General features: G+C 50.8%; 1 protein-coding gene across 5 annotated transcripts in view; it reads left to right on the top strand.

The window, feature by feature from the left end:
* Positions 1–13,963, top strand: part of DHX35 (DEAH-box helicase 35) — a 66,624-nt gene extending 52,661 nt beyond the window's left edge. For 2 of the 5 annotated variants that reach the window (XM_032350674.1, XM_032350672.1), the window contains 6 exons: positions 125–202; positions 1,649–1,778; positions 4,942–5,023; positions 6,671–6,742; positions 8,887–8,998; positions 12,698–13,963. In XM_032350674.1, coding sequence (XP_032206565.1) covers positions 125–202; positions 1,649–1,778; positions 4,942–5,023; positions 6,671–6,742; positions 8,887–8,998; positions 12,698–12,742 — 519 coding nt within the window. In that variant the 3' untranslated portion in view covers positions 12,743–13,963. Of the gene's footprint in view, positions 1–124; positions 203–1,648; positions 1,779–4,941; positions 5,024–5,384; positions 6,212–6,670; positions 6,743–8,886; positions 8,999–12,697 lie in introns of those variants that run through there. The other 3 variants (XM_032350673.1, XR_004287488.1, XR_004287489.1) reach the window with 3 other exon arrangements.
* The last annotated feature ends 12,661 nt before the right edge of the window (positions 13,964–26,624 follow it).

The following is a 26,624-nucleotide window of genomic DNA, read 5'->3' as shown; positions in this document are numbered from 1 at the left end:
TAGACCAGCTACAGATCAGGTCTTTCTGACTCTGCAAGCCATGAACTCTTCTGCTTGTAGTGTTACCACCCAGTACCAGAGGCTCACGGGAGTGGACTTCTGAATGTTGCTTTGTTCTTTCCAGATTCGAGTGCACCGAAAATTTGCTGTGGAAGAGGGTGATCATCTCACGATGCTCAACGTGTATGAAGCGTTTATCAAAGTAAGTACAGCTGCCACTCAAAAGGCCCCTCCACCCAACTCAGGGTGATCTAGGAGTGAGGGTTCCAGATCAGTTTATAAAGCGGTGGCCGAGTAACCCACGGGTGGGGCCCCTGCTTGGGTTTGTGCTGTGATTTTGCCTGGAAGAACATAGGAGTCGCTCCTGGCTGTCCCCTGCCTGGAGATGGGACGCATCAGCAGCACACTGATGGCTCGGCCTCCCCCTCTCGCTACCGTCTCACACCCACCGGTGCTGCTGGACAGCACTGGCAGACATCTGAGTAGCAAGTCCTGTTCTATTTTCTGCCAAATAAGTGAGGCCAAGAGTGTGTGGTGTGGAGTTGAATTCTTCAAAGCAGTGTCTTTGAGATTGTGTCAGCCGCCTCTCCTCCAGCAGGCACCGGCCGTGAGGACGGGTGCAGAGGACCGCGTCTGTGTTTTTCTGTAACATTTTTAACATTTTGTAAAACTAAGCAAATAATACAGCTTAAGAGTCTTACCAAAAATTGCTGAAAAAGAGCTCTAAAGACGAAAAGTGTAAGAAACCTCTTATGTAGAGGAAAGGGTGGGAGGGGAATTAAACATTTCTGATTTTCAGTGTCTCGTATTTGTTTCTTAAACACTTCTAGAAGAGAACTCCTAGGTTTTTGTTTCACCGGAGATATAAGGGAGATGATTCAGTTAATGAACAGTCTTCGGAAAAGCCTGATCTCTTACTGAGATCATGAGTTACGAGTTACAGGAGTTAAAATTCATTTGTATGAGCGCAGCTTTGCCATCTGCACTCTGAAGCTCGCTCTGCCGGTGGAAGGCGGGCGCACGTCTATACCACGTTAGTGTATAGTCGCCTTCTTGGGAAATCTGTGGATGACATTTTCTTATTCAAAATGCTTTCCTTTTTGGCTTGGAGTAGAATTTCAGAGATACATCCCCACCGTAGTAATGTAGTCTAAGACATAATGATCCTACTTAAGAATGTCGAATAAAATTAAGCACTATTGATAGAAAAATTAAGTGTTGGGGATAAAGAGTAGTCATTTGCAAATTATTTCTAAATTGGCAAGTGTCATTGCGCGCCCGGAGTCTCCTAGAATGATGAACTCACAGAAAGTTGATTTACAAAGTTAATTTATAAGGACCCACAGGGAAGTGGTTCTTTCTTTTAACTCGCCACTTAAGAGGGTATTTCAGACTGAAAGTAACTGTCTGGAAGTTCTCCTTTGCCCTTTGGCACGGGAAGCTAGACGAAAGAGCAGTCCGATGGTATGTGTGGTGATCAGCATCCATTGAGGAGCATGGGGCAGAAGGGGGCCCATTAGGACGGGAAGGTCTTGTCCCACTGAGTAAGCGAAGGGGGGCAAAGGAAACCATGCACCTTGCAGTGTAGCCATGGTCAAGAACTTGTCTGCGTTTCTCTCACTCCTCCTCTGTCTGGGTTGCCCTGTAGCACAATAAAAACTCTCAGTGGTGTCAGGAACATTTCCTGAATTACAAGGGTCTTGTCAGAGCGGCGACAGTGCGAGAGCAGTTGAAGAAGCTTCTTGTCAAGTTTCAAGTGCCCAAGAAATCTAGCGAAGGTAAGAGCAAACCTTCACACCCGGCGACACCCCGTTCTGTGCCGTTGACATGTATTTGCAGATGGTCCGTGCGAGGCTGGTGTGAGGGCATGGCATGCTCCATACCTCCTCTGGGAAGACACGGAATTGCCCGTGTTGATGCAAAGCTGAGCGTATAAAAGTAGCTTGTTTTTTCCAGGGAGGTCCATTTTTATTTCTTAGGGCTATTCTTAGTGGGGAAGAAAAAATTGACAAGCCCTGACAAGACTTCAGGATCATTAGCATTTTACGTCATTGCATGTTACGTAGTTATTAATTTCTGCATGTAGGCTTTGCAAGAAAAGTTGCTTTTAAGTGTGTAGTATTTAGGGCTCTACCATATAAATTAGATTTTACGTTCAAATGCAGACATGACTCATGAAGTCTGTGTTTTGAGCCTCAGCAGTCCCTAGGGTAAGACAGGAGCACTGCGTAAGCCTTGGTCTCTGGCTTCTGGCCGTGACTGTGACTACCATTAACTGAGGACATGCTTGGTTACACCACAGCAGGTGTGGTGTCACAGGGATACTTTGTGTGGTGTGGGTGATACTTTCCTTACCTTACAGATGGGTTGTAAAGTCCTAGGGAGAAATTCAGTTGCGTTCAGGACAGCATAGCTGGTTCAGCTGATCCAGATCTGTGTGTGGCTTATAACCTGTGCTCTTGAAGGGTGACCCCCCTGCTCATTCACTTGGCTGCTGCCCATCGAGGGCCAGCCACACGCCCGGTGCCCGGTACCCTTGGCACCACGAGTCCCTGCTAGTGTTCCCCAAGTGCCGAGAGCAGGCCGGCCGTGTGCCGAGCGTGTCCACTGTGAGTTCATTTAGTGCGCACACCGGTCTAGTGACTAGGTACTGCTCGAATCCCTGTTGATAGATGAGATCAGTGGGCGAAGAGGCCAAGAGAAACTTGCGGAAAGTCACACGCCGAGTGTGTGGTGGAATCGGAAGTCGGACTCGGGCAGTTTCATTCCTGCCGCTTCAGCCTTATTTTTGCCTCTATCCTAACAAAGTGATTACAAAATGGCCAAGACATGGTGCTGACTCTCAGGAAACAGTGCAGGGAAGGGAGAGACTGATGCGGGTAGACTGAGTGCTACGGTGTGAGGTCTTCAGTTCCCTTTGAAGTTAGAGGAGTAGAGCCATCAGTGCTTCAGGCAGACGGGTGCGGATGTGATAGGAATGCAGGCAGACGGGAGCCCAGTGGGGCTGGGCCTGGGAGGTCGCACAGCAGGCCTCAAGTGGGGGTCAGGTTCAGTCCAGCAGCGGGGTTGCCCTAGCAAGCACAGGGCAGGGAAGCTGTGGAGACACGTGCTCGGGGTGAGGGGCATATTAGATGCTCAGAATTCTGATGAGTGAAGACGCTCACAGGAGAGGGGAGAGTTGAAACTGGGTGATTGGGTAAAGTTGGTGTCATTGATAGAAATGGGAAGCTTCCAAAGGCAGCTGTTTGGGGGAGAAGCTGATCTTTGTGCTTGTCACCTAGCAGATGACAGCCTTATTTCTCCATCTGTGTTTCTTAACCTATTTTGCATTATCAGCCTCTCACTCAGGAGAAAAGTGATGTTAAATTTAAATTCTTCCGAATAAGAGAAATTAAACATAAGGGAAAATAAGATTTTGTAAGGTAGGGTTGGGCCTTGGTGGGCCACAGCCATTGCAGTATCTAAGATCTATCCCTTCCCTGCCCGAGAGCCAGTTATCATCCCTTTGGAAGCAGTGTTCCCCTAATAAGAATGTATGTTCTACATAGAAGTTTCTTTTGGGTAGCAGTTAGAGAGAAGAGACTGAATCTTGGATCAGACCTTGGTTAGAAATGTAGATTTGAGATTTATCAGTTATTGCTGAGAAACAATAGAGAAAATCGTGGAAACACAGTAAATTATGTACAGATTTGAAATTTCTTTTCCTTTTTTTTTTTTAAAGATTTTATTTGTTTATTTGACAGACAGAGATCACAAGTATGCAGAGTGGCAGGCAGAGAGAGAGAGAGGGGGAAGCAGGCTCCCTGCCGAGCAGACATCCTGATGCGAGGCTAGATCCCAGGATCCTGAGATCGTGACCTGAGCTGAAGGCAGAGGCTTAACAACTGAGCCACCCACGCGCCCCCAAATTTGAAATTTCTAAGATGTTAAAGAAAAAGCAAATAGTAAAAGTATTTTTAGCAGACATAAGAGATGAAAAATTATAAACTCTATCATAGAATGAGTTCATTTAGCATGCTTAGAAAAAATACTGGTTTCAAAAAAAAAAAGAAAAAGAAAAAGAAAAAACACACATAGTAATTGATAAATGTGCAGTAGAAGGGGTACCTTTTAGCCAAAACATTGCCAGTAAGAATGCGGTGACACTGACATTCTTGTGTACTTTTGATGGCTTAATAAATTATACTGCCTTTTGGAAACTTAGTTACCAACGTACTGTATTTCATTGGTTCTAAGATGCCATCATTTGTAAGGCACGCCATTATTTTATGTACCACTAGGAAAAAAGTATTGCTGGTTATAATTAACAAAATGCTGTCCTGATTTCAGTAAGCTAAAGGGGGAAGAAAGGGTGAGTCTTAGAATTGATGGAATGTCCTATGTTGTAAGCCACACACATGGCATTATCCTTTGCATAATCACTTAGAATGTATCTAGTGAAAATCATCTAACAAATGGTTGGGCTCTATCCTTGGAAGATGTTTACTGTAGCAATACAGGCACACCAATTAAAATGGGACATTTGAAAAATTGTAAAGAATTATGTGCTGTAGCTTATTAGAACAGAAATAATGTTGTAATGTTGTGTCTTATGGAAGAACCATTAAGGTTTTCTCCTAAAAAAGTTCTTGGTGTCACTGGCCAGCTTGTGGTGTGCTGTCTTGGGTTCTGGTGCCTGACCTTGGTCCTGTCACCCTGTGGCCAGGTGGGGTTGGGGCATCCCGAGTTAAAGGAACAGTCTGGCATGCTTCCTTCTATAGCCATAGATGGTGCCAGGGCTGGCGTCCAGCACCGGGAGGTGTGGGACTGGGGCTGGTTCAGGCGAGGTTTGCGAGGCGGTTTGACGCAGCCTGGGCTGGAGCCTCACAGCACCGGCCTGAACATGCAGAACCCAGGGCAGGCCAGGGGCTCACCCATCGCTGTGTTTGCCGCCTCGTGCAGGTGATCCAGATCCAGTCCTGAGGTGCATTGTTTCAGGATTCTTTGCGAACGCAGCAAGATTTCATTCTACTGGAGCTTACAGGTAATGCGATACTTTGTGACGTCATCTGCTAAAGGAGAAATCTTAAAAATGATCCAAACCCCATAGAAAGCTGATGTGCTGGGAAAGTACAGAATTAAGTTAAATAGGTTTTCTTTATCTCCTGCCTCCTTGCAAAGATGAGTTGAGGTTAACTCCATAGCTTTCAGCATAATATCTTAAGTTGATGGGAATGATTCTCAAATATTCAGCTCATCCGTATGTTGTGGAAGGATGATAATTATAAGCCTGGAGGTTGGAGATATTTCCATTCGAATAACGGAAGAAGAGAAATGGAAAGGACCGTTAGAGATGCTCTTTCCTGGAGAAACAACCCCGGCTGTTGGCATTTCATTGTTTCTAGAGACCTGTGGGACCTTGTGGCCATAGTTGCTCTCTGGATGTTGGGAAGTGTTTCTTCGTGTGCTGGATGTGCCGCCTGCCACAGACCGAAGCCTGTTTCATCCACTTCCACTTTCTGGGCAGAAAATCCCTGGTCTTCCATGCCCTCCTAGTAACCTCAAGACTTTGCCTTGTTCTGGTCCAGAGTGTCACCTGAGCCTGTTTAAAAATGTATCTGTTCTTTTCATATGGGAGCTGTCCAAAGGCTTCCTCCCCAGCTTTTCTTTGCATTTTCTCCATATATTATTTTGTCATTAGCCTTTTCCCCTCCAAGAATAATACGTTCCTATTTTCTGAGGGGAAGTCGGCTTCATGGTCCGTCAGTCCCTTTGAGGCAGAAGTTCAGTGTTGATCAACTCAGGCCACCTGGTGGCACAGCCAGGACCCTGGGGCGCTGGTCTATCACAGAGCTGGAGATGAGCTCCATCATGGTGCTCGAGGTGCTTCCCTAATGCACCCACAGCAACACCCCATAATTAGGGTTTGGCCAGCAGCATCCTAATCTGTTGCTGCTCTCTTGTGATCTGAGCTTATCAGTAGTTGTGTGCTGGGTAATTATTTTTTGAATTAAATTGAATCAAATCTGAGTTGACATTTGGAATATTATCGTAGAGAAATGGATAGTCCAATACGGAGCTTCCTTTTTCCCCCTATTATTATATCCCCCATAGCCTTTATCTTTACTATTTAATTTTGTTTAATAGGAAAGTGTGTACAGGTAACCTTATGTATTATTTCTGTCCCTAAGGAGATTATTTTTTCTTAATTTTTTTAAAAAATTATTTATTTGACAGAGATCACAAGTAGGCAGAGAGGCAGGCAGAGAGAGGAAGGGAAGCAGGCTCCCTGCTGAGCAGAGAGCCAGATGTGGGGCTCGATCCCAGGACCCTGGGATCATGACCTGAGCCGAAGGCAGAGGCTTTAACCCACTGAGCCACCCAGGCGCCCCTAAGGAGATAGTTTTGAAAGAGAACGTATGGAAGATAAACATGAACATGGGCAGAGCAGTGTATTTTCCATGTTTCTTTCCTGAATAGCCACATGCTGGTCTTTTGTATGATTTGTTCTCGACTTCTGGGGTGGCAGTGGGGGAGGGGACATTGAGGGCACTAGAGGAGATGGAGAGAATAGATTGTTCGATTGAAGTACCACCAGCGTGCAGTTTTTGATAACATGAAACACATCTGTGGGAGTGTCCCACTCCACGTATTTCAGACTGACTGTGGCTAAAATTCTTCTCTTTGCCAGGACTATCCGTGACGATCATGAATTACATATCCACCCTGCCTCGGTCCTCTACGCAGAGAAGCCGCCTCGCTGGTAAGCTGCCGTCTGCTTCTGAGCCTTGTAACTGCTCAGAAGGCAAGGCCTGGTTCTTGTTCGTCCGTGGGTCCTCAGGCCTGGCAAGCAGCTGGCATACCCGTTTGTCGACTTTGTTATGCTGAGTCATCTACAGAATTTCTGCTCTTATCAGATTTCCTTACGCAAATGGCAATACTCCTGTCCTCCCTCATGTACTCAGCAAAATTTCACCTTCACCCACAGACTAGGTGCTAAACCCTACGCTGGGCACAGCGACGTGGAGGCGGATTGGGGTTCCGGGCCACAGGCCTGGTGGAGACACAGATGCAGACGCATTCCAGCAGCTCAGGAGAAGGGCCTGCTGGGGGCGGGTGGGGTGGGCGTAAGGCACGGGGGCTGCCGAGTCACCCGCCAGGGAGAGTCAGCAGTGGCTTCGTGGACGAGATGACATTTGCTCGGGGGCCTGCAGGCAGGACTTTTTGGGCAGAAAAGGAGGTGGAGGGAATACACACTGAGGGAGGGACAGAAGCGAAGCCACGGGAAGGTGAGGGAACCGCCTGTCTGGGAAGTGGGGAGTCCCTGCTACGGCCGGCACAGGCCAGCCCGAGGTGGTGTGTGACGGCGGGGGCAGGTCTGAGACTGTGCCGCTTATGAGGGAAGAGAGGCGCACACAAGAGGAGGCATTTAGACCTTTAATAGGTTGGTTAAGTTTTTGTCCAATTTGATAATAAAAAATTGGGAGTCTGTGTTTTGTCTGTCTTTTTAGAATCCATTTTTCTAGTAATTCATTTGTATTGTGTTTTAGAAAGATACTGCTCTCAGAGTGGATTGGAGAATTTAAAAACAATAACTGGTTCTTCCCCACAGATCGGTGGAGAAGGCAGAGGAGAGTGAGCGGGCCTGGGAAGGGAGATAATGGTAGAAGCGAGAGAGGGCAGAAAGGTCGCTGGGAGGTCCTTGGTGCCCTGAAGTAGTGGCTTCTCCAGGCATACATCAGCGTCACCTAGAAGCCCGTTAGAAATGCAGATGTCCAGGCCAGGGCCCACCCCTTCTGAATCAGAAACTGAGAGTGGGGTCCCATCTTAACAAGCCCTCCTTGTGGCTCTGATGGGTGGTAAAGTTTGAGACTCTTTCCCCGAGGCAAGGGATTAGACTTTATCCTGTAATGCCTGCAGATCCAGAAGCTGGTGGTCAGTCAGTTCTGGGTTTAGAAATGTTGCCCTGTGTCCGTCAGCATGCAGAGTGATTAGAAGGGGGAAGCAAACCTCGGTTCTAGATCCTTTCCCAAGGGTTTGCTGACTTTGGGTTGACTAATTTGGGAGTTGCATAAGTGGGGAGACTTCTTTTTCCTGCCTCATTCCTAACGAGCCCTGAAGGGCAAAGAGCGTGGCAGAATAGAGCCAGTCCTGAAGCAGCCGCATCACCTTAGGGTGCCAAGGGAGCACGGTTCCCCTCCGGCCTCTGCAGAGGGCCCCTCCCTCTCACTGGGTCTGACCTTCAGCAGCTGATCGTTTGCTGGCTTCAGAGGCGGGCACATTGGCAGTGCGGCCGGGTGTTTATCGTGATTAGGGAAGCCTGTGTCAGCACTTCAGATAGCTCAGGAACCGATGACTGTCTACTGTGTGCACTCGGAAATCTGCGGATTTGACACTATCTTCTTGGCTTTTTGGTGTCTTTTACCTCAGTTTCAGGCAAGGCGCCCACTCTTCCTGTTTTCCTGTAAGTCGTGGTATAATTCGTGTACAGTGAGAGTGGTGACAGCTATGTACACCCATGTCCCCCACACTCCAAGTAAGATGTAGAATATTTCCACCTCAAAAGTTCCTAGTGGCTCTTTGCGGTTCATTTCCATCCCTTTTCAGAATCAGGCAAGCCTTCGCTTCTCTTTCTACATTTTGGAATAAAGTCAGTGTGCTCTGTTGAGAGTTCTGTAAATACAGACTGAGAATCCAGAAGTGAGAAGTGAGATGTTCTGTAAGTGATGTCAGGCTGATCTCCCCTGTAAAATGGCACGTGTTACCCACTAGTCAGGTCATGAGGCGGAAGCGCGTTTGGTACACACCGGAGGTCCCGGGAAACGGGAAAACTCGCCAGCTCTGCTTGCTGTGGCTCTGGGTTCTCACCATAAGGTATAGGAAATTCCTGTTTTCTCCTGCTTTTAGGGTTATCTACAATGAAGTTATACAGACCTCCAAGTATTACATGAGAGACGTGACTGCTATCGAATCCGCTTGGCTGTTGGAGCTGGCTCCCCACTTCTATCAACAAGGAACGGTAGGGTCAATAGAGACTAGCCTTCAAAACACCTGTTAGCTGCCTCTTTGTATTTTTAAGTACACGTCGATTCTCCAGTTTCATGCCCTCAGTTTCATTCCCCCGATAGTGCATGGGGTGGAAAGGCCGCTGCCATATCTCTCCCCCATTCTGGGTGAAAGCCCTATACCATTTGCTCAGAGAGAAGTGCACTTAGAAATCTATCCCTCCAACTTAAAAGACAAAAATAATGTATCTTTGGCTCTTCCTCTCCCCCTCTGCTTTTTCTTTCTTCAAAGAAATTCTGTCACACTTGGGACTATGTTCACAAGGAGTGGCACAGATACTCTCTGATGATGACGGCCTCACCAAGCACGTAAGCTGGTCTGCAAGCTTACACCTGAGGTGGTTTGCACCGCGGTGGGTGCTGTCGCATGTCAGCGTTTGGTGCATACTCTTCCGTGGCAGGCCCTCGGAGGGGGACCAGCAGGGTAGTGAGCCTCGTGGAGGAAATGGATAGTTTGGTTTTCTTCGTTTTCACAGAAAAAATCGTCTGTTCCTTGGGATGGGTTGGGAAGGCCGTACATTGTTCTAACAAGATCTTTAAGTGGTGGTTATATTTGGAAGGCTGGAGTGAAAACAGGTAAATCAGGGCTCACAAACTTCCATTGACTCATTCCATTTGGTCTGCATCATGTTTTTAATTGGGGTGTTTAGTGCAATCCCTCCTAATGCAATTATTGATATAGTCGGATTGAAGTCTGCCGCGTTGCTGGTCGTGTCCTGTCCTCTGAATTAGTTCTTTTTTCTTTTTTTACTGCCTGTGCTGTATAATGCCCAGTGCTGGAAAACAGTTGCTTCAGCTACTTTGTTCAGTTTTACGACTGTTTACCCGAGAGAGGGGAGTCCAAACCTCTTACTTCATCAGGGTTTGTAACCAGACTGCAGTGTTTTCAACCCAAACTTAAAAGATTGATGGGTGCGTTTAAAAATTGAGAGATTTCATAGGAAATACAGATTTCGGGTTTCTCTTAAAAGAAATGGTAAGTCTGCCAGCACTAGGGGGCGCCTGGGTGGCTCAGTCTGTTAAGCGACTGACCTGCTCAGATCCTCTTCTCAGGGTCCTGGGATCAAGTCCTGCATTGGGCTCCCTGCTCAGTGAGAGGACTGCGTGTCCCTCTGCCCCTCCCCCTGCTCCTGCTGTATCTCTCTCTCCCTCTCTCTCAAATAATAATAATAAAAAAAAACCTCTGCCAGCACTGGGCCCACATTACTGCTTGGCAGCCATCAGCGGGGGCCGGGGAACGGCTGCTCACTGTGAGTGATGCTGTCTGGGTGCTGCAGCCCTTTCGGTTGTTTCCTTCTGGAAACATTTGAGTCATGACCCCATAAAATGGAAGGCTCTTCTTGTCCCTCCAGTGTTAGGGGAAATTGTCCTTTTAAAACCATCTTAAAGCATTTAAATTGTATCCAATCAAATGAAAAGTATTTCAAGCCTGTATGGTTCTTCACGTATCCTCATACAGACGCTTCAGCTGGAAACCAGGTCAGCCGCAGGCACAGAGACACGTTCCGAGTGTGTCTCCTGTGCTGTGTTGGGCTGACAAGACCACACCCCAAGTGAGAGAGTGTTTTTCCCCCAGAACCTCTCAGGTGGGAAGCAGCGGACTTCCGAAGTCCAGGAGGAGTGAGGGGAACCGCCAGCTAGAAGCCGAGAGACACTGTGGTTCAGGCCGGAGGATGCAAGCATTCGGGGGCGGGGGGGGGGTGAACCCGAAGTTGTCCCACATCCATTTAGACTCTGGGAGAACAGGATTAAGCTAGAAGCTGAGTCATTTTCCCTTCTCATCTCAAAACCGCAGTTCAGGCCCACCAAGTTAGAGCAAATAGCCCCAGAAATCTGAAGAAAATGACAATCCCAGATTTCTGCATTGGTCTCTTCTCTCCAGATGTCTGTTGTTCTGCTCATGATCCATTCCGATCACAGCCTGTGATCAGAGTATTTTTAGAGATGCCAGGATCTTACAAGTCATCTGGTGCCACAGCTTCCCAGCGCGAGGGCCCTGAAACCCCCCCAAGAACCTTGGCCCCTTCTTACCCAAATAGTCCAAAGGTACTTGTACTGTTAACTTGTCTGGAATGAATGGATTTCCTCAAGAGCCCTGCAGGTCTCCGCTGGCCACCCATGTATGGTAGACGCTCCTTTGTTCAACCCGTGGCCTCCCCCCGCCCACAGAGGGTCCCTGGCGCAGTTCCTGGGACTGTGGGTGACTTTCCATTGCTATTGTTTTCCGAGTGTCACTCTCTCCCTGTATGGAGGCCTGAAATGGTCCAGAGTCGGCTGTGTTTATACTCTGGATTCTTCTAAGAAACGAACACCAAAAATGGCCCTATGCACAGGCACGATGACATCAGCCCCATGCTCAGGCTAGGGCTGGGAGCGCCTAACGGTAGCTGGAGGGGTCCTCTTGGGTAAAGTGCAGGGAGGAGGGAGATCACGGAAACACCGCAAGACTCCCAGCTGGAGGGAACAGGGTGGCCTGCTCAGGGAGTCGCCTTCCTGTCCTTAATTTTGTGTTCTGATTCTCAGAGGTGTCCTTGGGATCTAGACAAAACCCTCTTAACTGGGGCCTTTGCAAGAACCTGTACTGGTTGTTTCTCCCCCACATGTGGTTAGAAAGGGACTTCCTGCAGCTCCTCGAGATACCTGTCCCATTCCCTCCGTCAGTGGGTACAGCTTCTGGACAGTGTGTTATGTCTCCTACACCCTGCGTCCTTCCAGGGCCCATGGTTCCCCATCAGCAGTGGCCTTGCTGTCTCAGCCCATGTGGGTGTGCAGGTTTTGGGCACCGAGCATGTTAGGGACCAGCAGTCAGTTTGGGAGGCCCTCATGTGACGATTCCACTGCATGCTAGGGTATCTCTTGTTTGTTTGCTTAGGATTATGAGGGGGTACTCGGGATTCCTCAGTCAGTGAACAGAGGTCCATTATTCAAAGCTTCTGTTTACATACTCTGCCTTAAACTCATGCTTTAGGATTACTAGCACTTCTGGGATTATTTTAGAACATAAAGTATATTTCTGTCCCCCAAATGGCTATTATCCGATGCCCACGATTATAAGGTTATGCATCCTGTGTTCTTTATACTGGGGGGGAGTGATGTTTCTGAAGGGAAAGGGTGGCACTAGGACGTGTTCTTTTCCTGTGTGTCTTCCCTCACGTGCATTTACCAGCGGTCTGTGGGGACCAGGGCCCCGAGCACATGTCCCTGCACATGGAGGTGCTTGGTGAAAGCATGGGTGTCCTTGTTCTATGGGGAGGGTACCGTCCTTGACCATTTGCAAGGAATTCATAGAAACATGAGGCGATGTCCAGCCTGAGCCTAGTCCCCTGAGCTCAGGGGTTTGGCTGTGATGCTGTCCTAGGGGCTGGGGCAGAAGGAGAGTGTGTCCCACCGACACCTTCCCACGGAGCCCTGGGTGACCAGGGTCGGCCATGCTGGGCTAGGCCTTGGGTTGCTGGACCTTACTGAAGGCCCATCGTCTTTGTTGGTTCCTTGGGCTTTTCCCCTCCATATTGCTTTCTGAGGGGCACGGCATCTGCCGACAATGTGCGAACCAGAGGGCTGCGCTGGCATGATCATTGATGTGGGGGTCCTGCTGAAGTCCAGTCTGTTTGTCTGAGCGACCCCTAATGCTGATGGTTTCTCTTCTCTTGCAGCACCTGTCCCTCAAAGCCAAAAGGACCAAGGTCCAGGACCAGTGAGCAGAGCTCGGCTGCCACCGCAGGGAACTTGGCACCCTCTCCTCCACACTGTGGTCCCCCGCCCTGGGTGGCGAGCTGGCCCCGGCTCACATGGAGTCTCCTGCTGCTCTGAAGTGGGCCGCAGCCCGTTCGTTAGCCCTTTCCTTCCTGCTCCCCTCGGCATCTGTGCTCCTTGCTGGGAGCCCGGGGAGACTGCACAGGGGCAGGCCCCCCGCCGCGCTGCACCCAGGCAGAGCAGGGATGGGCAGGGCCGTGCTGTCTGTTCATGCAGTGCTCCTGCTGACCCAGCATGCCACTTCTGCCCGGCGCTCGGTTCTGGCCCAGCTTCGTGGGGCACAGGAAGGAAGGCTGGCCGCTGCGGCCTGGAGCGCTGTGCGGGGTGTGCGGGGCTGTGCGGGGCTGCCTTCGCTCGCCCTGGCGGGGCCCCAGCCATGCTGCCGGGTGGAATGAGCAGGAGACTCACAAGGTTTGGTGACCGACCGGCGGGACTCGTGTGCACTGTTCTCGGTTAGTGAAGGATTTCTGTCTCACAAGCGGGCCTCGCTTTCTCCGCGTATGACACCGCATCCCGACGCTGCCACTAGCTGAACGCTGGTGAGCTCTGCTCACCCCCGGCGGGAGCCTTCTGCCGCAGGAATTCACAACAGTTTAGAAGCTCTAAGCTTCTGTAGCTCAGGAACATAACTTGTCTATTTGTTTTTTGTTTCTTTGCTTGGGTTCGGCGAGAACCCGGGCGCCCTCTCAGCAGGCGCGGGGTCCAGCGTCGCCCCCAGGTGTCCTCGCGGGGATGATATTTGCATTTCAACACATGACCGCCCGGGTTTCTCCCCTGTTTCAGTGAGCTTTATGTCAAAAACATGTGGCTTGAAACTTTATTTTTGTACTGATCTTAGTTTGGATGTGCCACTTTTGGCACCAAACATGTATGTCATTTTTATTTCCATTTTGTAAACATGTAAATAATAGTGATAACTTGTTAATAATAGTAAACCTTTGTACCTCAAGTAAATGTGTTCCCTCCCACCCGTGGTACTCGTGGTCTGTATTTTAAGATGGTCCAGTGACGACTTCTGCGAGAGGGCCTGACGTTTGCTAAGAAGCCTCATGTTCTGGCGCCACAGCAGCTTTTGAGGCTCCGTGGACAAGATCAGTGGCCGTCCGCCCTTGGGAGCTCATGGAGCAAACCATGGGATGTCGTTTAAATAAAGGCCTGAAGAGGTGCTAATTTTTGCCAGTTTCTGATTGGGATCTTGCCGTAGAGAGGTCAGAAACACTTACTTTTGTAAAGGTGAATTTAGAACCAGGGCTGATCGTGATAAGCTGCTGTGGGAGTGGGAGAAGGAAAAGGTACGGGGTCGACATCCTCTGCAGGGAGACTGGAGATCCCAAACGGGAGAGCCAACAGCTGGTGCTGGGCGAGGGGGGCTGCGCGCAGACGGGAGGGAGCGCGGTGTCACCTCTGCCCCAGAGCCTGGATCCTGCCCGGCACGTTGACCCTGGCGCCCTTACCTCCTGCGGGCAGCCCTTCCGGGTGGAGAGGGGTCTTCACTGTCAGAGGCTGCAGCCTCACAGCCCCGGTCTGGCTGAGGCCCCCTTCCTGTGTGTGAACAAGCACACAGCCTCGTGAGCCAGCCACGTCCCGGCCTGGTTCCGCACGGCCGGATCGCCTGGCTCCCCAGACTCTCTGCAGAGCTCCACCAGACCACTTGCGTCAGGCTCCTCGTTGGTTTTCAGTTGTTTTTAGTGAAACACCGGCAGCATTGGGGTGCCTTCGTTTGAAGCCAGGTGCTCCGGTAGGAGAGTGGAGAGGAGATGGTGTGAAACCACGGGGGAGGGGAAAGTGGGGGTGTCCTGCAGGCCCGAGATGGAACTTTCTCTGCCAGTAGCTGGTCTCCCGAGGGTGGGCCAGTGCTGCCCACTCAGTCCATCAGCAAATGCTTGGGCGCCCGGCCTGTCTAGCTGGTGACATGTGACCGCACAGGCAGACAAGAACCACCCAGCGGGAGGGACTGCAGAGGCCAAGGTGGTGGTTGGAGGCCAGGGCAGCACCCAGAAGAGGCTTCCCCACAACCAAGACCCTTTCCTAGTGGATGTGGATCGTGCTCAGGTTCTGCTCCCTCTGTCCTCTCCCTGCTGAACGTTTCCCTTTGGTTGTGAACTTGGCGGGATGCATGGACCCCAGCTCTGTGCTCCTCTGTTGCGGTCCCATGTTAGCACTGCATGTGCTGGGTGCCACTTTCCTTCAGTCTAGGGGCCCCTCGCCTTCTAGTCTGTTCTCAGCTGTGCTTTGCAGGGCCCAGTGCTGATGGGCTGGTCAGTGAGTTCATGGGGGTTGTGTGGTGGTCGTGGGGGGGGGCACCACAGCTTACCTGACTGCCCTTCCAAGATGAGGAACTTGCAGTCGTGACCATTTTAGAAAGCTTAAGTTAGACTGTCAAGAGTCTTTCCTTGAATTTAGTTTTTTTTTTCCCCCCTCCCTGGTGCTAAATGTTCTTTCTTTTGGAAAATGGTGATGATAATTAGGTGGTACCTTGGAAATGTTCTCCTTGGAAAAATAAAATTCCAACAATCCTACAGCAGTCTCTCCATTAAAAACTAATCCAAAACAAAAATGAAAACCAGTTGACGAAATCACCAAGGCAGGGAGCCCTCCGCGTCGTGGGCCACACAGACTGGGGCCCTGCTGGTGACCGGAGCACCACGCAGCACAGCTCCCAGTGAGGTGGGGGGCCGTGTGCGTCTGCCTTGCCAAGCAGCTGACTTTCTACTGAACCCTGCGGCAGCTGGGCGATTACCCACATTTACATAGCTGGAAGGATTCAAGTTAGCGGGACTCAGCCCCCACATCCCTTACCTCACCTTTAGATAAGATCAGATATTTTCCACTCTCTGGTGACTCATCTGGATTTTTCCTCAGCCTTCCAACTCATGCTGAAACAGGGTGTGGAACTCTGGATTCCCTGTCAGTTTCATCTTTCTGCCATTGAACCTGGAAATAGCCAATTTAGTCGTTTCACGTACCTACAGCGGGCCACTTGGGGTGAGTAGCCAGAGTGTGCACGGCAGGGCTTGCCCCTGTGTCCTTGTGGTCATTGCTCCCTATGGCAAGCCAGGGTGACGTTCCGCTAGCTGGTGGATCATGGAGCTGTTACCCTGTGCCCTCTTGGGTGGTACTGAGCTTGTTCAAACAGGCTGTCTCCCTGCTTGAAGAAGAGCTCCCAGGGCAGCACTTTTCCCAGGCCCCGGGGCAGACGTGGCCTCGGCCCCCACCTGGCTTCTACAGAAGGCAGTGAGCAAGCCAGGGAAGCCGGGATGTTCACAAGGGAGTCAGTGTGGTGGCGGGGGCCCAGCGGTGGTGCCCCAGAATCTCCAGAGCTGGGCAAAGGCCTGGCGTGGCTCTGCCCAGGGCTAGTCCACCGACCGTGGCCTGGACAGTGACTCTGAATGCGGATGTCCAGGCCAGGCTCCTCACTGGCCCCAGACTCATGGGACGAACATTTACATGATCTAAAAGTAGCGCAGGTTGCCTGCCTCCTGCCCTTACCTCTGGACCCCAGGGGCGCTGAGCGCAGGATTGGCTATGGACTTCGAAGTCTGCCTTCAGCTGGCTTATTTTAGCCTTTTCTTTAATTCCCGCTTCTTTCTGGTTTGGAGTCCAGTGAGGTTTTCTCAGCATCTGGCGTTACTGGGCTTGCTCTCAGCTCTTGTTGCTTTGTTTCTCCTTGTGCATGTGCTATGTCCTTGCAATCTCTACCTCCTGACTTCTGCATTTTTCCCCCTTTTAACCATGAAATTGGAAAAAAAATACACACATGTTGGATCTGCTTCATTTTCATACTTTTTTAAAGAAGTGTTTTTACCTTGGGGCACCTGGGTGGCTCAGTGGGTTAGGCCTCTGCCTTCGGTTCAGGTCATGATATCAGGGTCCTGGGATTGAGCCCCGCATTGGGCTGTCTGCTCGGCAGGGAGCCTGCTGCCCCCGCCCCCGCCTCTCTGCCTACTAGTGATCTTTCTCTCTGTCAAATAAATAAATAAAATCTTAAAAAAAAAAAGTGTTTTTACCTTAATCCTGATTTTAACTTCTTGATCTTTTATGTTTTACTGATTTGTCTCTAGCTTTTATTTTGTACTTTCAGGCACAAAAAGGAATCTCAGTTAGGTTTTTTGTTTTGTCCTTTAAATATTTTCTTCCATTATTTTTCTCATTTTAATATTATTCACTTTAAACTCACCCAGACAGTTTGCTTCCCACTTCATTTCCTGTCCAATACCCACCTTTTGTTGTATCTTAGTCCGCTTAATTTGTTTTTGTGGTTGGCAAGAGGCTTACCTGTAGGTGTGGGAGCTGAGAGAAGGTGTGTGCAGTGGTTGAATCCAAAGGATTAGCTGCCAAGAATATACAAGGAGCTCCTACAGATCAACAACAGAAAGACAAGCCCAGTAGAAAGAAATGGGTAAAGGGAATGAGCAGTTCATAGAAGTAGACCCCAGAGTCTATCTACCAAGTGTGTGAGGAGCTGTTCAAACTCGGGCATCAGAGGAACGAAAACTAAAGGACCAATTAAAGAATGCTTTGCACTTGTCAGCGCCAGATTAGCAAAAATTGCAAAGGCAGGTCTTGCCAGGTGTCGGCAGAGATGTGGGGACTCAGTGCAGTGTTGGTGGAAAACCACAGGGCACCGCTCATTAAATGAAGTCTACGCATGTCCCATAGTCCAGAAATTACACGTCTGGGTGAATGTTCCCAACCAAATGATTGCCTGGGTCTGCAAGCAGGCATGTGTGAGGGTGCTCCCGCCATGCGAATGTGGTGGGAGGGGTAGCAGTGATGGGGGTGGGTTTGGGTGTTCGGGGAAAGGTCCAGGGCTGACACCAGCGACAGAGTACTACAGAGCCGGTTTCCAGCCACCGACAACACACTTAAAAATAGCTGAGTGAAGAAAGGAAGAAATAGTTGCAACAGTATCATTTACAGACACTAAAGATAAATATGCATAAGAAACAAGACCACATTTGCAAAACCACGAACATATGTGCCTTAAAAAGGTTGCCTGTGGGGGTGGGGGGATGGGAGTGAGGAATGGGGGTAAAAGAAAATTAACAAGTGAAACAGGGTAGCCTGGAAGAGGGAGCCTCAGGTGTTCCATCTTCCAGAGCCCTGGATCTGAGGGCATGTGTCCCTTCATAGTCAAGGTCAAGAGGCAGGTTTACCTGTGGCCCAGACAAGCGGGGGGTTATGTGAGGTTGGCCACACCTTAGTGTGTTGATCTCAGCGACCCTGCTGCGGGCTTCCCAGCGTTATACTGCAGGAGCCGCTTCTGTCCCGGAGGTGGTGCTCTGATGAACACCACAATATATGTTGTTGTTGCGATGCCCATTTAACTGATCCCCTGCCTCCCCTGTGGTGTGCTTACTGGCAGCCCGAAGGCAGCAGCAGTAGCTGGCCTTGTATGACCACTAAGGAGTGGGGGGCATGCAGCCTCGTGGTCCCTTTCAGTAGCAGCAAATGAAGTTGCTGGAAAAGCCCTCCCCAGACTTACGCATAGACACACCACTGGGATGGATGGTGGCTTGTGTGATTTATCTGGGCAGAGTTCATCCATGTCTCTGAGACAGGAGCTCGTGGGACAGATTGCATCGTTGGGAGGCCTCCCTGCTGGCCAGCACCCTTAAGATGAAATGTGTGCTTTCAGCCCATGGGGACTGCTGTCCCTTTGTTGCAGCTCTTGGCACTCTGCTTCCAGAGCCTTCCTGCTCTCAGAGCTGGCCTGGTTCGTTATGAGGCTAAAAAGAACAGGATGTGCCAAGGCTTTGAAAAATCCCTTGATGATCTTTTATCATCCAAGGAGAGTGTAAACTTCAGCTGTGTTTGTTGCCCTGAGGTGTGGCTCCTCTCTCCTGACCATTGGCTTGCTTGTCATTTAGAACCAGTTTCATTAGCGCTGGTGTCTGGTTTTCCAAGAATTGTCTTCTAGGGTGTTGGGGGGGGTGGGCGGCGAGAAATGTGGGCCAGGTTAGGGAGGCACAATGCAAATTCAAAGAAGCCACCAGGGATCTTATGAAATTTAAGTCTCATTCTAAACTTTTTATGGCTTGGGGAATAGGTGTTATAAATCATCCTGGCTTGGGCTACAGATCCAGAAGGGGGGCAGATTCCGGAACAGTGACCTGTCCCAGTGGTGAGTGGGGTCATGGGGACCCAGCTTCTAGGGAAACAGGGCAGGTCTCCTGTTCCCAAGGTCATCTCCCGAACTGTGACGATGCCTGGCCCAGTTCTGAGTGGGTCCAGGTGGAGTACAGTGTTTACATTTGGTTTTTGCTAATCGATGGGTGCATCGTTCCAGCCAGAGTGGGGATTAAAGGCCCTGCCTCCCAGTGTCCTTTTCTGGCTGCTCTCCGGCCTCCCGTGCAGGTGGGACTTGGACAGGCCCTGGGTCTGGGGAATGATACTTGCAGGAATCACACACCAGTGACAGCACCATTGGGTGTCTCCTGAGTGGTGGGGGCGAGAGCCGTGAAATCTGAGTCACAAGACCTGGATTTAAAAAGCAACGACCAAAAAACCTTCATCGAAGTATAAATTACGTAGGACGAGTGCATTCATTTTAATTGGATATTTCAGTGAATTTTGACCAATACATGTACCCCAAATGACTGCCCAAATTGAGTATAGAACATTTCCATCCAAACCCCTTTATGATCCATCGATGATCTTTCATTCTCTCTACCCCCACTGCAGCCCCCAGACTCAGGCATTGCTATTCTGCTTTCTTTTTTCTTTTTCTTTCTTTTCTTTGCTTTTCTTTTTTCTTTTTTTGGCTCTTCTGCTTTCTGTTAATATGAATGACTTTTGCTTTTCCTAGAATTTCCCATCAGTGGAGTCATTTGTATCTGGAGCAGACCAGGTTTAAGCCCCAGTCCCACAAAATAGATAACTAGGGGACCCTTGACAAGACGCAGTTCCCTGTTTCACCTCAGTTTCCTTGTCTGTAAATTGAGGATAATAGTAACTTACGGCATTGGCTGAATCACGTGTGCCCTGGCTCCGGGCTTCGCTCCGTGTGGTGGTGGGGCCATGGCCCCTCAGTGACAGGGCTTCAGCTCTTCAGTCCCACTATGTCCTAGAGGACCCCCTGCTGCCGATCCTGCCACACCTGTCCTAGCCTCCCTTGATCTCAGGTCCTGCATAGCTTTCAAGGAGAATTCCTTTTATTTAAATGAGAGGAACAAAGACACCCTAGGAAGACTGGGATGAGTAATGAGGGTCCCCCCTGCCCGGTTGAGTAGAGGCAGTCAGTGCCCGAGTACCTATAAAGGGGTGTCCACAGAGACCTGGACTGGGTGCTTCCTGGCCTTGGCACTGGGACCCTGGGGACACTGGGGCCTCCCTGGAAGAGAGTGTGAGCAAAGGCATGCATGCGGGTCTGCAGGACATTTCCAGGTGAGCGGTGACACCGGGGACAGACCTACACACTTGGATCCAACAGGAGCAAACCTGGTGGACACCCCCAGACCCGACATGATAAGGCACGCACTCACCTCTGGCACACCCAGAAAAACTTTCAGATCAGACAACACACACACAGGCAGACCCAACATTCAGATGGGTACTGAACATTTGCATCCCCGGCTCTGGGAGATGCGTTCCTGAACACAACCAAACCCCTGCTCCCCTGAAGCTCACCTTGCTAGAAAATGATCTTATATTTATGATGTTCCCCATCCTTAGCCAGGGGTGTGGAGGGTCCTCAGTGTGGCCCTGAGTTCCATCCAGAGACACAGGCCCACTCATCTGCTCTGCTTCTGATGCCTCAGAATGTGCCTGCACCGCCCTCTGCTGGCCATATGGTGGCACTGACACCCCAGACCTGGCGGTCCCTGTTAAGGTGAAGGCAGGAGGTGCTTTTGGTCCCTTGCTTCTGGGAAGCTGGCATAGCAAATATGGAGGGGGCAGGGACAGTGTGACGAACTCTTCCCCTGCACCCTTTGTAATTTCCTGCGTTCGCCTTCCTCTCCCCTATCAGTACTGTAGCCAGGGCACCGGGGCGTGGGAGCACCTGGCTCTGGGGGACCCAAACAGACCAGGTTTGGCCACTCACTGCTGACCAAATCCAAAGGCAGAGAAATGAGTGGTAGCAAAACAAGAAAGGAATTTATTTCAGTGAGGCCAACACTGGGAAGACGAGGATTACTGTCTCAAAGATTATCTCCAAAGTGCTGAAAACACTTTCAGGTTTATATGAAGAACACTGGGACAGATGTCTGTGGGTACCGGCAGGTGGGCAGTGAAGGTCAAGCCCGTCATGGCCTTGGGGTCAGTCCCACTGGTTCTTGCTGGCCCTGGGCAGAACTTCGCTTGAGGGGGTGGTTTCGGTTCCCATGAGGGGACACTTAGCCTGCGGGGTCTTTTGTGTGAGTTAGAAGACAAGCTAGAAGGGAGAACTTAATCAATGAGAAAAGTTTGAGGTCAGAATGGAGGTAGTCCAAGTCCTCTTTCAGGACTTGGGTTTGAAAAAAGTTGATCCAAGTCATGATGGTTTCTGAGCTGTCTCCTGCAGAAGTCCCTTCTCACGGCACCATCCTCACGGCCCCCAGCTCTTGCTGGTTTGGAGACTTCTTTCTGAGCCGTCTTCCATCCAGCAGACATGGAAGGACCCACGTCTTGAATTTGGAGGTGAAATCCAGCTGACCACCCAAGGAGGCCAACTCTCTGAGGCCGGATGCTGGAGAGGCTCCAGCCAGTAGGCCAGTGGAGCCTGGCCTCAGCCATCCCAGTCGGGGGCAAGGATGCACCTGAGATGTCATCTTGAAGGGGATGCTCCAGCCTGAAATCGTCCAGGCCCCAGCCTTTCGAATCATCTGAGCTCAGCTGAGGCCCCAAGCCATCCCCACTGTGCGCTGTCCAAATCCTGGCCCACGGACTCTGCGGGCATTCTCGTGCCACCAAGTTTCAGGGTGGATTATTCTGCAGCACCATGCCAGCCGGCCACGTACCACCCAGGCCGCGACACCCTGGCTGCGACAGGCTACACAGGCTTCTGAAGCCGGAGCTGTAAACAAAACCCTCTTTGGTAATGCTGTTTCCTCGGAAGAATGACCTCCTCCACCTTTTCTAGCTAACCGTCTTGGAGGTCTGGGGGCCTCCATCCCCTGTGATTGCTAGGGAGTGTGTGACATTGACTTGGTCTCTCCATGTTCCTTCAATTTGGACTGGCCAGGCCCCTGTTTATTCTAACGGGAAATCAATGTTTTATGCAATAATCATTTTGCCCGCAGGGTCTGAAGCAGAGGAGTTGGCACGTGGGGGATTGGAACTGCACGAAGTGTCAGGCACATGGGCGGGGGCGGGGGGATAGCAGTGGGATTGGAAGTAGACCCTGAGGGAAGTCAGGGACACTGTCGAGGATGACGTTGTGGGGGCACTGAGGCTCAAAAGGCCACGGGCCTTGCCCAAGGAGGATACAGCTTGCTGGGTCCACGCCCGGAGGCTTGCCTGTGTGCTCAGGGCAGCCAAGTCCTGGTGGGGGTTGAAGGAGCGCTGTGTCCCGCTGCTGAGCGCGGCAGCCGGCAGGGGGCGCTGGTGCTCTGCGTTTGTGCCACCAAGTTAACCCTGTCCACCTCAGGGGTCCTGTGTGAGGCTAGTGCCCAGAGCCCGCCAGACCCGTGTCCCTTTGGCGCTCGCTTGCCACCCGTCCACCAGGCGTGCTCCTAGCTGCCCTGGCCCCGGCCTGGGCACCTCGGAATGGAAGGAGTCTCCCTGCATCGCCCGTGACAGCCCCTTCCTATGCCCACTGTGCTCAGGGCTGGGCAAGACCCATCAGGTCCTTCAATCCTGACCACCTCCTGGAGGAAGGCACCAGTCTCCCCAGTTTACCAGTCTGGTGTATGATAATAATAACAACAGAAGTCAAATTATTCCCACTAAGCTTTATGGAGCTCTAATTACTGACTTGGCTGGCCAGGGACCTTCAGAGCGGAGACAGGGCAGGCAGTGGAGGGTGTGAAGCCAGCCCCCAGGAGGTGGCCGTTCTCATAGCCCCCTGTTCTACCATCAGGATCCCTGAGGACCTGGAGGGGAGGAACAGATGTGCCAGAGTAAATCTGAAGGGCCAGGGGGGATGTTCAGACCCTCTGAGGCTGCCCTGTATCCGCATTTCTGTTCTTTGCAACCATCCTTCCTATGGTCTTGAGTGGCAGAATGCCTAGGTCACTGCCCAGGAAGAGGAGGACAAGCATTGCCCAAGTTCATGGTACTCAGAACTATAGCTTGATCCTGGAGCTGTGTCCGTCTGTGCCGGGGCTGTGAGGTTGAGGTCATGACCACTGCTTGACCCCATCCCAGTGGAGGCCCTGGGCTATTGGAGTGCAGCGAGTGAGCAGCCCCCTATGGAGGCAAAGGCCCTGGTGTATGGTAGTGTAGTGTGGTGAAGTGCCTGGTTTGGGAGCCATAATGCCTGGGTGCAACGCCTGTTGTCACCAGCGTACCAGCGGTGGGGCTTGGGCATGATTTTTCAAACCCCTGCCTCTGTTTCCTTGTCTTTAAAATGAAGATGATAATAATAGTGTACCATATCTGTGTTAATCATGCTTTTAATTTTTGGGTTTTAGGATGCACTGACACCCTGAGGCTTTGGAGACCCCGGTAGGGACTGTCTGTCCCAGGGCTGGCTAGTTTCTAGAAATAGTGAACGGTTTGCCTGGAGCGTACCTTTCATATGCAAACAGACCAATCCAAGCCCCGACGCCCGCCTACACCTTCACCTTTTTCTGAGACGCGTAAGCCAGTGTCACTCCTGCTCCACGTCACCCCAGGGGCAGTACCAACTAGGGACAGCGTTGTTGATAGCCTGGAGCCTGCAGGGGTTCCTCAGACTCCGCAGTCCTAAGCTGCTTACCTTGCCTTGCCCATTCCTTCCTGTGAAAACCACAACAAAGCCTCTGGCCCAGGTTCTGCCCTGTGCCAGCTTCCTGGGGACTCTGCTCTTCTCCATGGGGCCCTGCTGCCTGGGAATTCCTCTTGGGAATCGTGAGTATAAAGGCTCTTCTTTCAAGGCAGTCGTCTTTGTTATCTTACTCCACCTGATTACGACACAGTCCCGGGTACATTTTCGAACAGTCGTGTCAGATTGTTGCAGGAATGAATGACTTCCCTTTTCTAAAGTGCTTACAGCAGTGCCTGACTCCTGGCAGCTGCTGAACGAGGAGTAGCTCAACTGTGCTGTTTGTATCAATAGCCTTCCTCTGGGTGACTGAGTGCTCGTGCAGCGTGAGAAGCAGCCAATGCCAGGTGCCCAAACGAAGGTCAGCCAAGTGCTCCTTGCCCTTGGCAGGAGCGCTGAACCTCCAAGCTGCCAGTGAGAGTGCCAGGCGCGGAGGGTTCTAGAAGCCAGCAGAGGGAACTGTCCCTCCCCCCCACCCCCATTTGACTGCAGGTACTAAATCCCCAAGCAGGGTCTCCTGCAACTCCCCTGCCCACCCACTACTCCCCTGAGAACCTCAGCTAAAGTCAGGTAGTCGCCCATTGATAATTACATCCAATAACACTTCCCCATGTGCTGGCAGTGACCAGGCACTGTTGTTAGCACTTTGTGTCAGCCATTCTCAAACTTTTTAGTCTCAAGAGCTCCTTATACTCTTTTTTCTAAAAAAAATACTTATTTGTTTACTTGATAGTAGAGATCACAAGTGGGCAGAGAGGCAGGCCGACAGAGAGAGAGAGAGAGAGAGAGAGAGAGAAGCAGACTCCCTGCTGAGCAGAGAGCCTGATGTGGGGCTCAATCCCAGGACTCTGAGATCATGACCTGAGCCAAAGGCAGAGGTTTAACTCACTGAGCCACCCAGGTGCCCCAAGAGCTCTTTATACTCTTAAAAATTACTGAGGATCTCAGAGCCCTTGCTACTGTGGGTCGTGTCACTATATACCATTTAAAGAGTTAGAACTGAGAAATTGTAACCGTATTTAGGGTTTATTTAAAATTGCAATAATAAACCCATTATTGTGGGTTAACATAAATATCTCATGAAAAGTAACTACATTTCCTGACACACACACACACACACACACAAATGAGAGAAGGCAGCGTGGCAGTGTTTTATGTTTTTGCAAATTTCTGTCATGTCAGGCTTCATAGAAAACAGCTGGGTTTTCATATCTGTGTCTGCATTCAAGTTTTAGAGATCTCGCATGTCATGTAGTCTGTGGATCATTCTGTTGAGTATTAAAATAAAAATCTTTCATCCAGAGTGAAAAAAGACAGCATCTTCCTATTATTATGAACGTAGTTTTAACAGTAATGGACACTCTGCAAGGGTCTCAGGGAACCACAGAAATCCCCAGATCATACTTGGGAAACCACTGCCTTGTAGACTTGGTGCGGAGGTTCTAATATGCCCCTGCTTTACATGAATGAACTGAGGCACAGGGGTTGAAGTGACTTGCCCAGGGTCACGCAGCTGGAGTTCAAAGCCAGGCTGCCCAGAGAAGGGGCTCGTTACCGAGAAAAGACCTTGGCTTTGGTGTCTGTGCCCAGCACTCAGCCCTGAGAGTCGTCGGGGCCTAGGCTGGACACAGACAGATGGAGACAGGCAGGATGAGCCTGTGGGAAGGGGAGTTGGGTCTGGGCGGGGGGTGGCTGGGGAGGGGCCCCGGGGGATCCGTTAGTCACCAAGTGGTCCTGGTGACAGGGCTGGAGATGGCAGCTGCTGGCGGATGCAGCCTCCGGCTGGAAAATCAATAGGTGATCAGCGGTCCAGGGGCACCGCTGTTCATCAGGTGCGTGCAGAGGCAGGGGCGGGGGTGGGGGGCCCGGAGGAAATATCACTGACCCCCGGCAGGATTGATCAAACAGCCAGACACCCAAGGCCAAACTCACTAATAAAGTGAGACATTCAGCTCAGCCAGGCGACTGCTGGCTGAAGGTCTTAAAAAAACCGCTTAGCTGGGGAGTTCTTGTTAAACTGTCTTTGTTTCTTGAGGCCAGTGGGAGGGAGGACTGGCTGGTTGGTGGGGGGGCTGCGGGGGCTGGCTTGGCTGCTGTTGGGCCGCCGTTTCTTGGCCTGACGCAGGCCTGGACCACAGAACCCCAGGGCCAACACAGCAGGTGTGTGTGGGTGTGTGCACGTGATACAGCACACACCATTTACACACAGACGTGTGTGCTACAGCCCGTATGGTAAGCACGTCCCGTGTGCACACATGCACGCACACACGTGCATGCTACAGCCCACGTATGCACAGATGTGCCTTGCACGTGTGCGTGCTACGGCTCACACCATTTGCATTTGGGGGATGAGCTTGTGTGCTAGTGGGTTACGCTCTTCACTTTTTCATGAATATCACCACTTCCTCTGCCTGTAGCTCCAAAGATGCAACAGTTGTAATGACAGTCACGGTTATTACGGGGCGAGTGGAGGGGGCAGTGGGGATTAGGAAATTATATCTAAAAGGCTTAGAGTCTGGGGGCATGGAAAGGAGGAAGGTGGGGGTGAGAAGCACGAGGGCTGCGTGGGTCGGAGTTAAAGAGTGTTTGGGCCAGGAGTTGAGAGAGAGGAATTAGGGGGGCTGGGAGAGGTGCCAGGGGGGCTGCAGGGGGGTGGGGAGGATGAAAGGATATGCAAATGGAATATTAAGAAGTGATGTGATGGCATCCCTTGACCCCCTCTGAGGGGTGTGAGCAGAGGAAGAGTAGAATGACCTCCAGTAACCTTCTGAGCATCGGGCTGGGTTTCCTTAAATGTCCTGCCAGACTGAACCTGGGCTTATGGGCACACCAGATTTATTTGGGTTAAATAATGAAATCATTCAAACGAAGGGTTACATTTTAGGGGATGTCTCTGTGGCTCAGAGATTGCACCAAGAGCTTTCTGTGTGTCCTCTCCTAGC

This window comes from Mustela erminea, chromosome 7 (genome assembly GCF_009829155.1).
Source record: "Mustela erminea isolate mMusErm1 chromosome 7, mMusErm1.Pri, whole genome shotgun sequence".
Classification (NCBI taxonomy): domain Eukaryota; kingdom Metazoa; phylum Chordata; class Mammalia; order Carnivora; family Mustelidae; genus Mustela; species Mustela erminea.
This window is presented reverse-complemented; position numbering and strand designations above follow the sequence as displayed.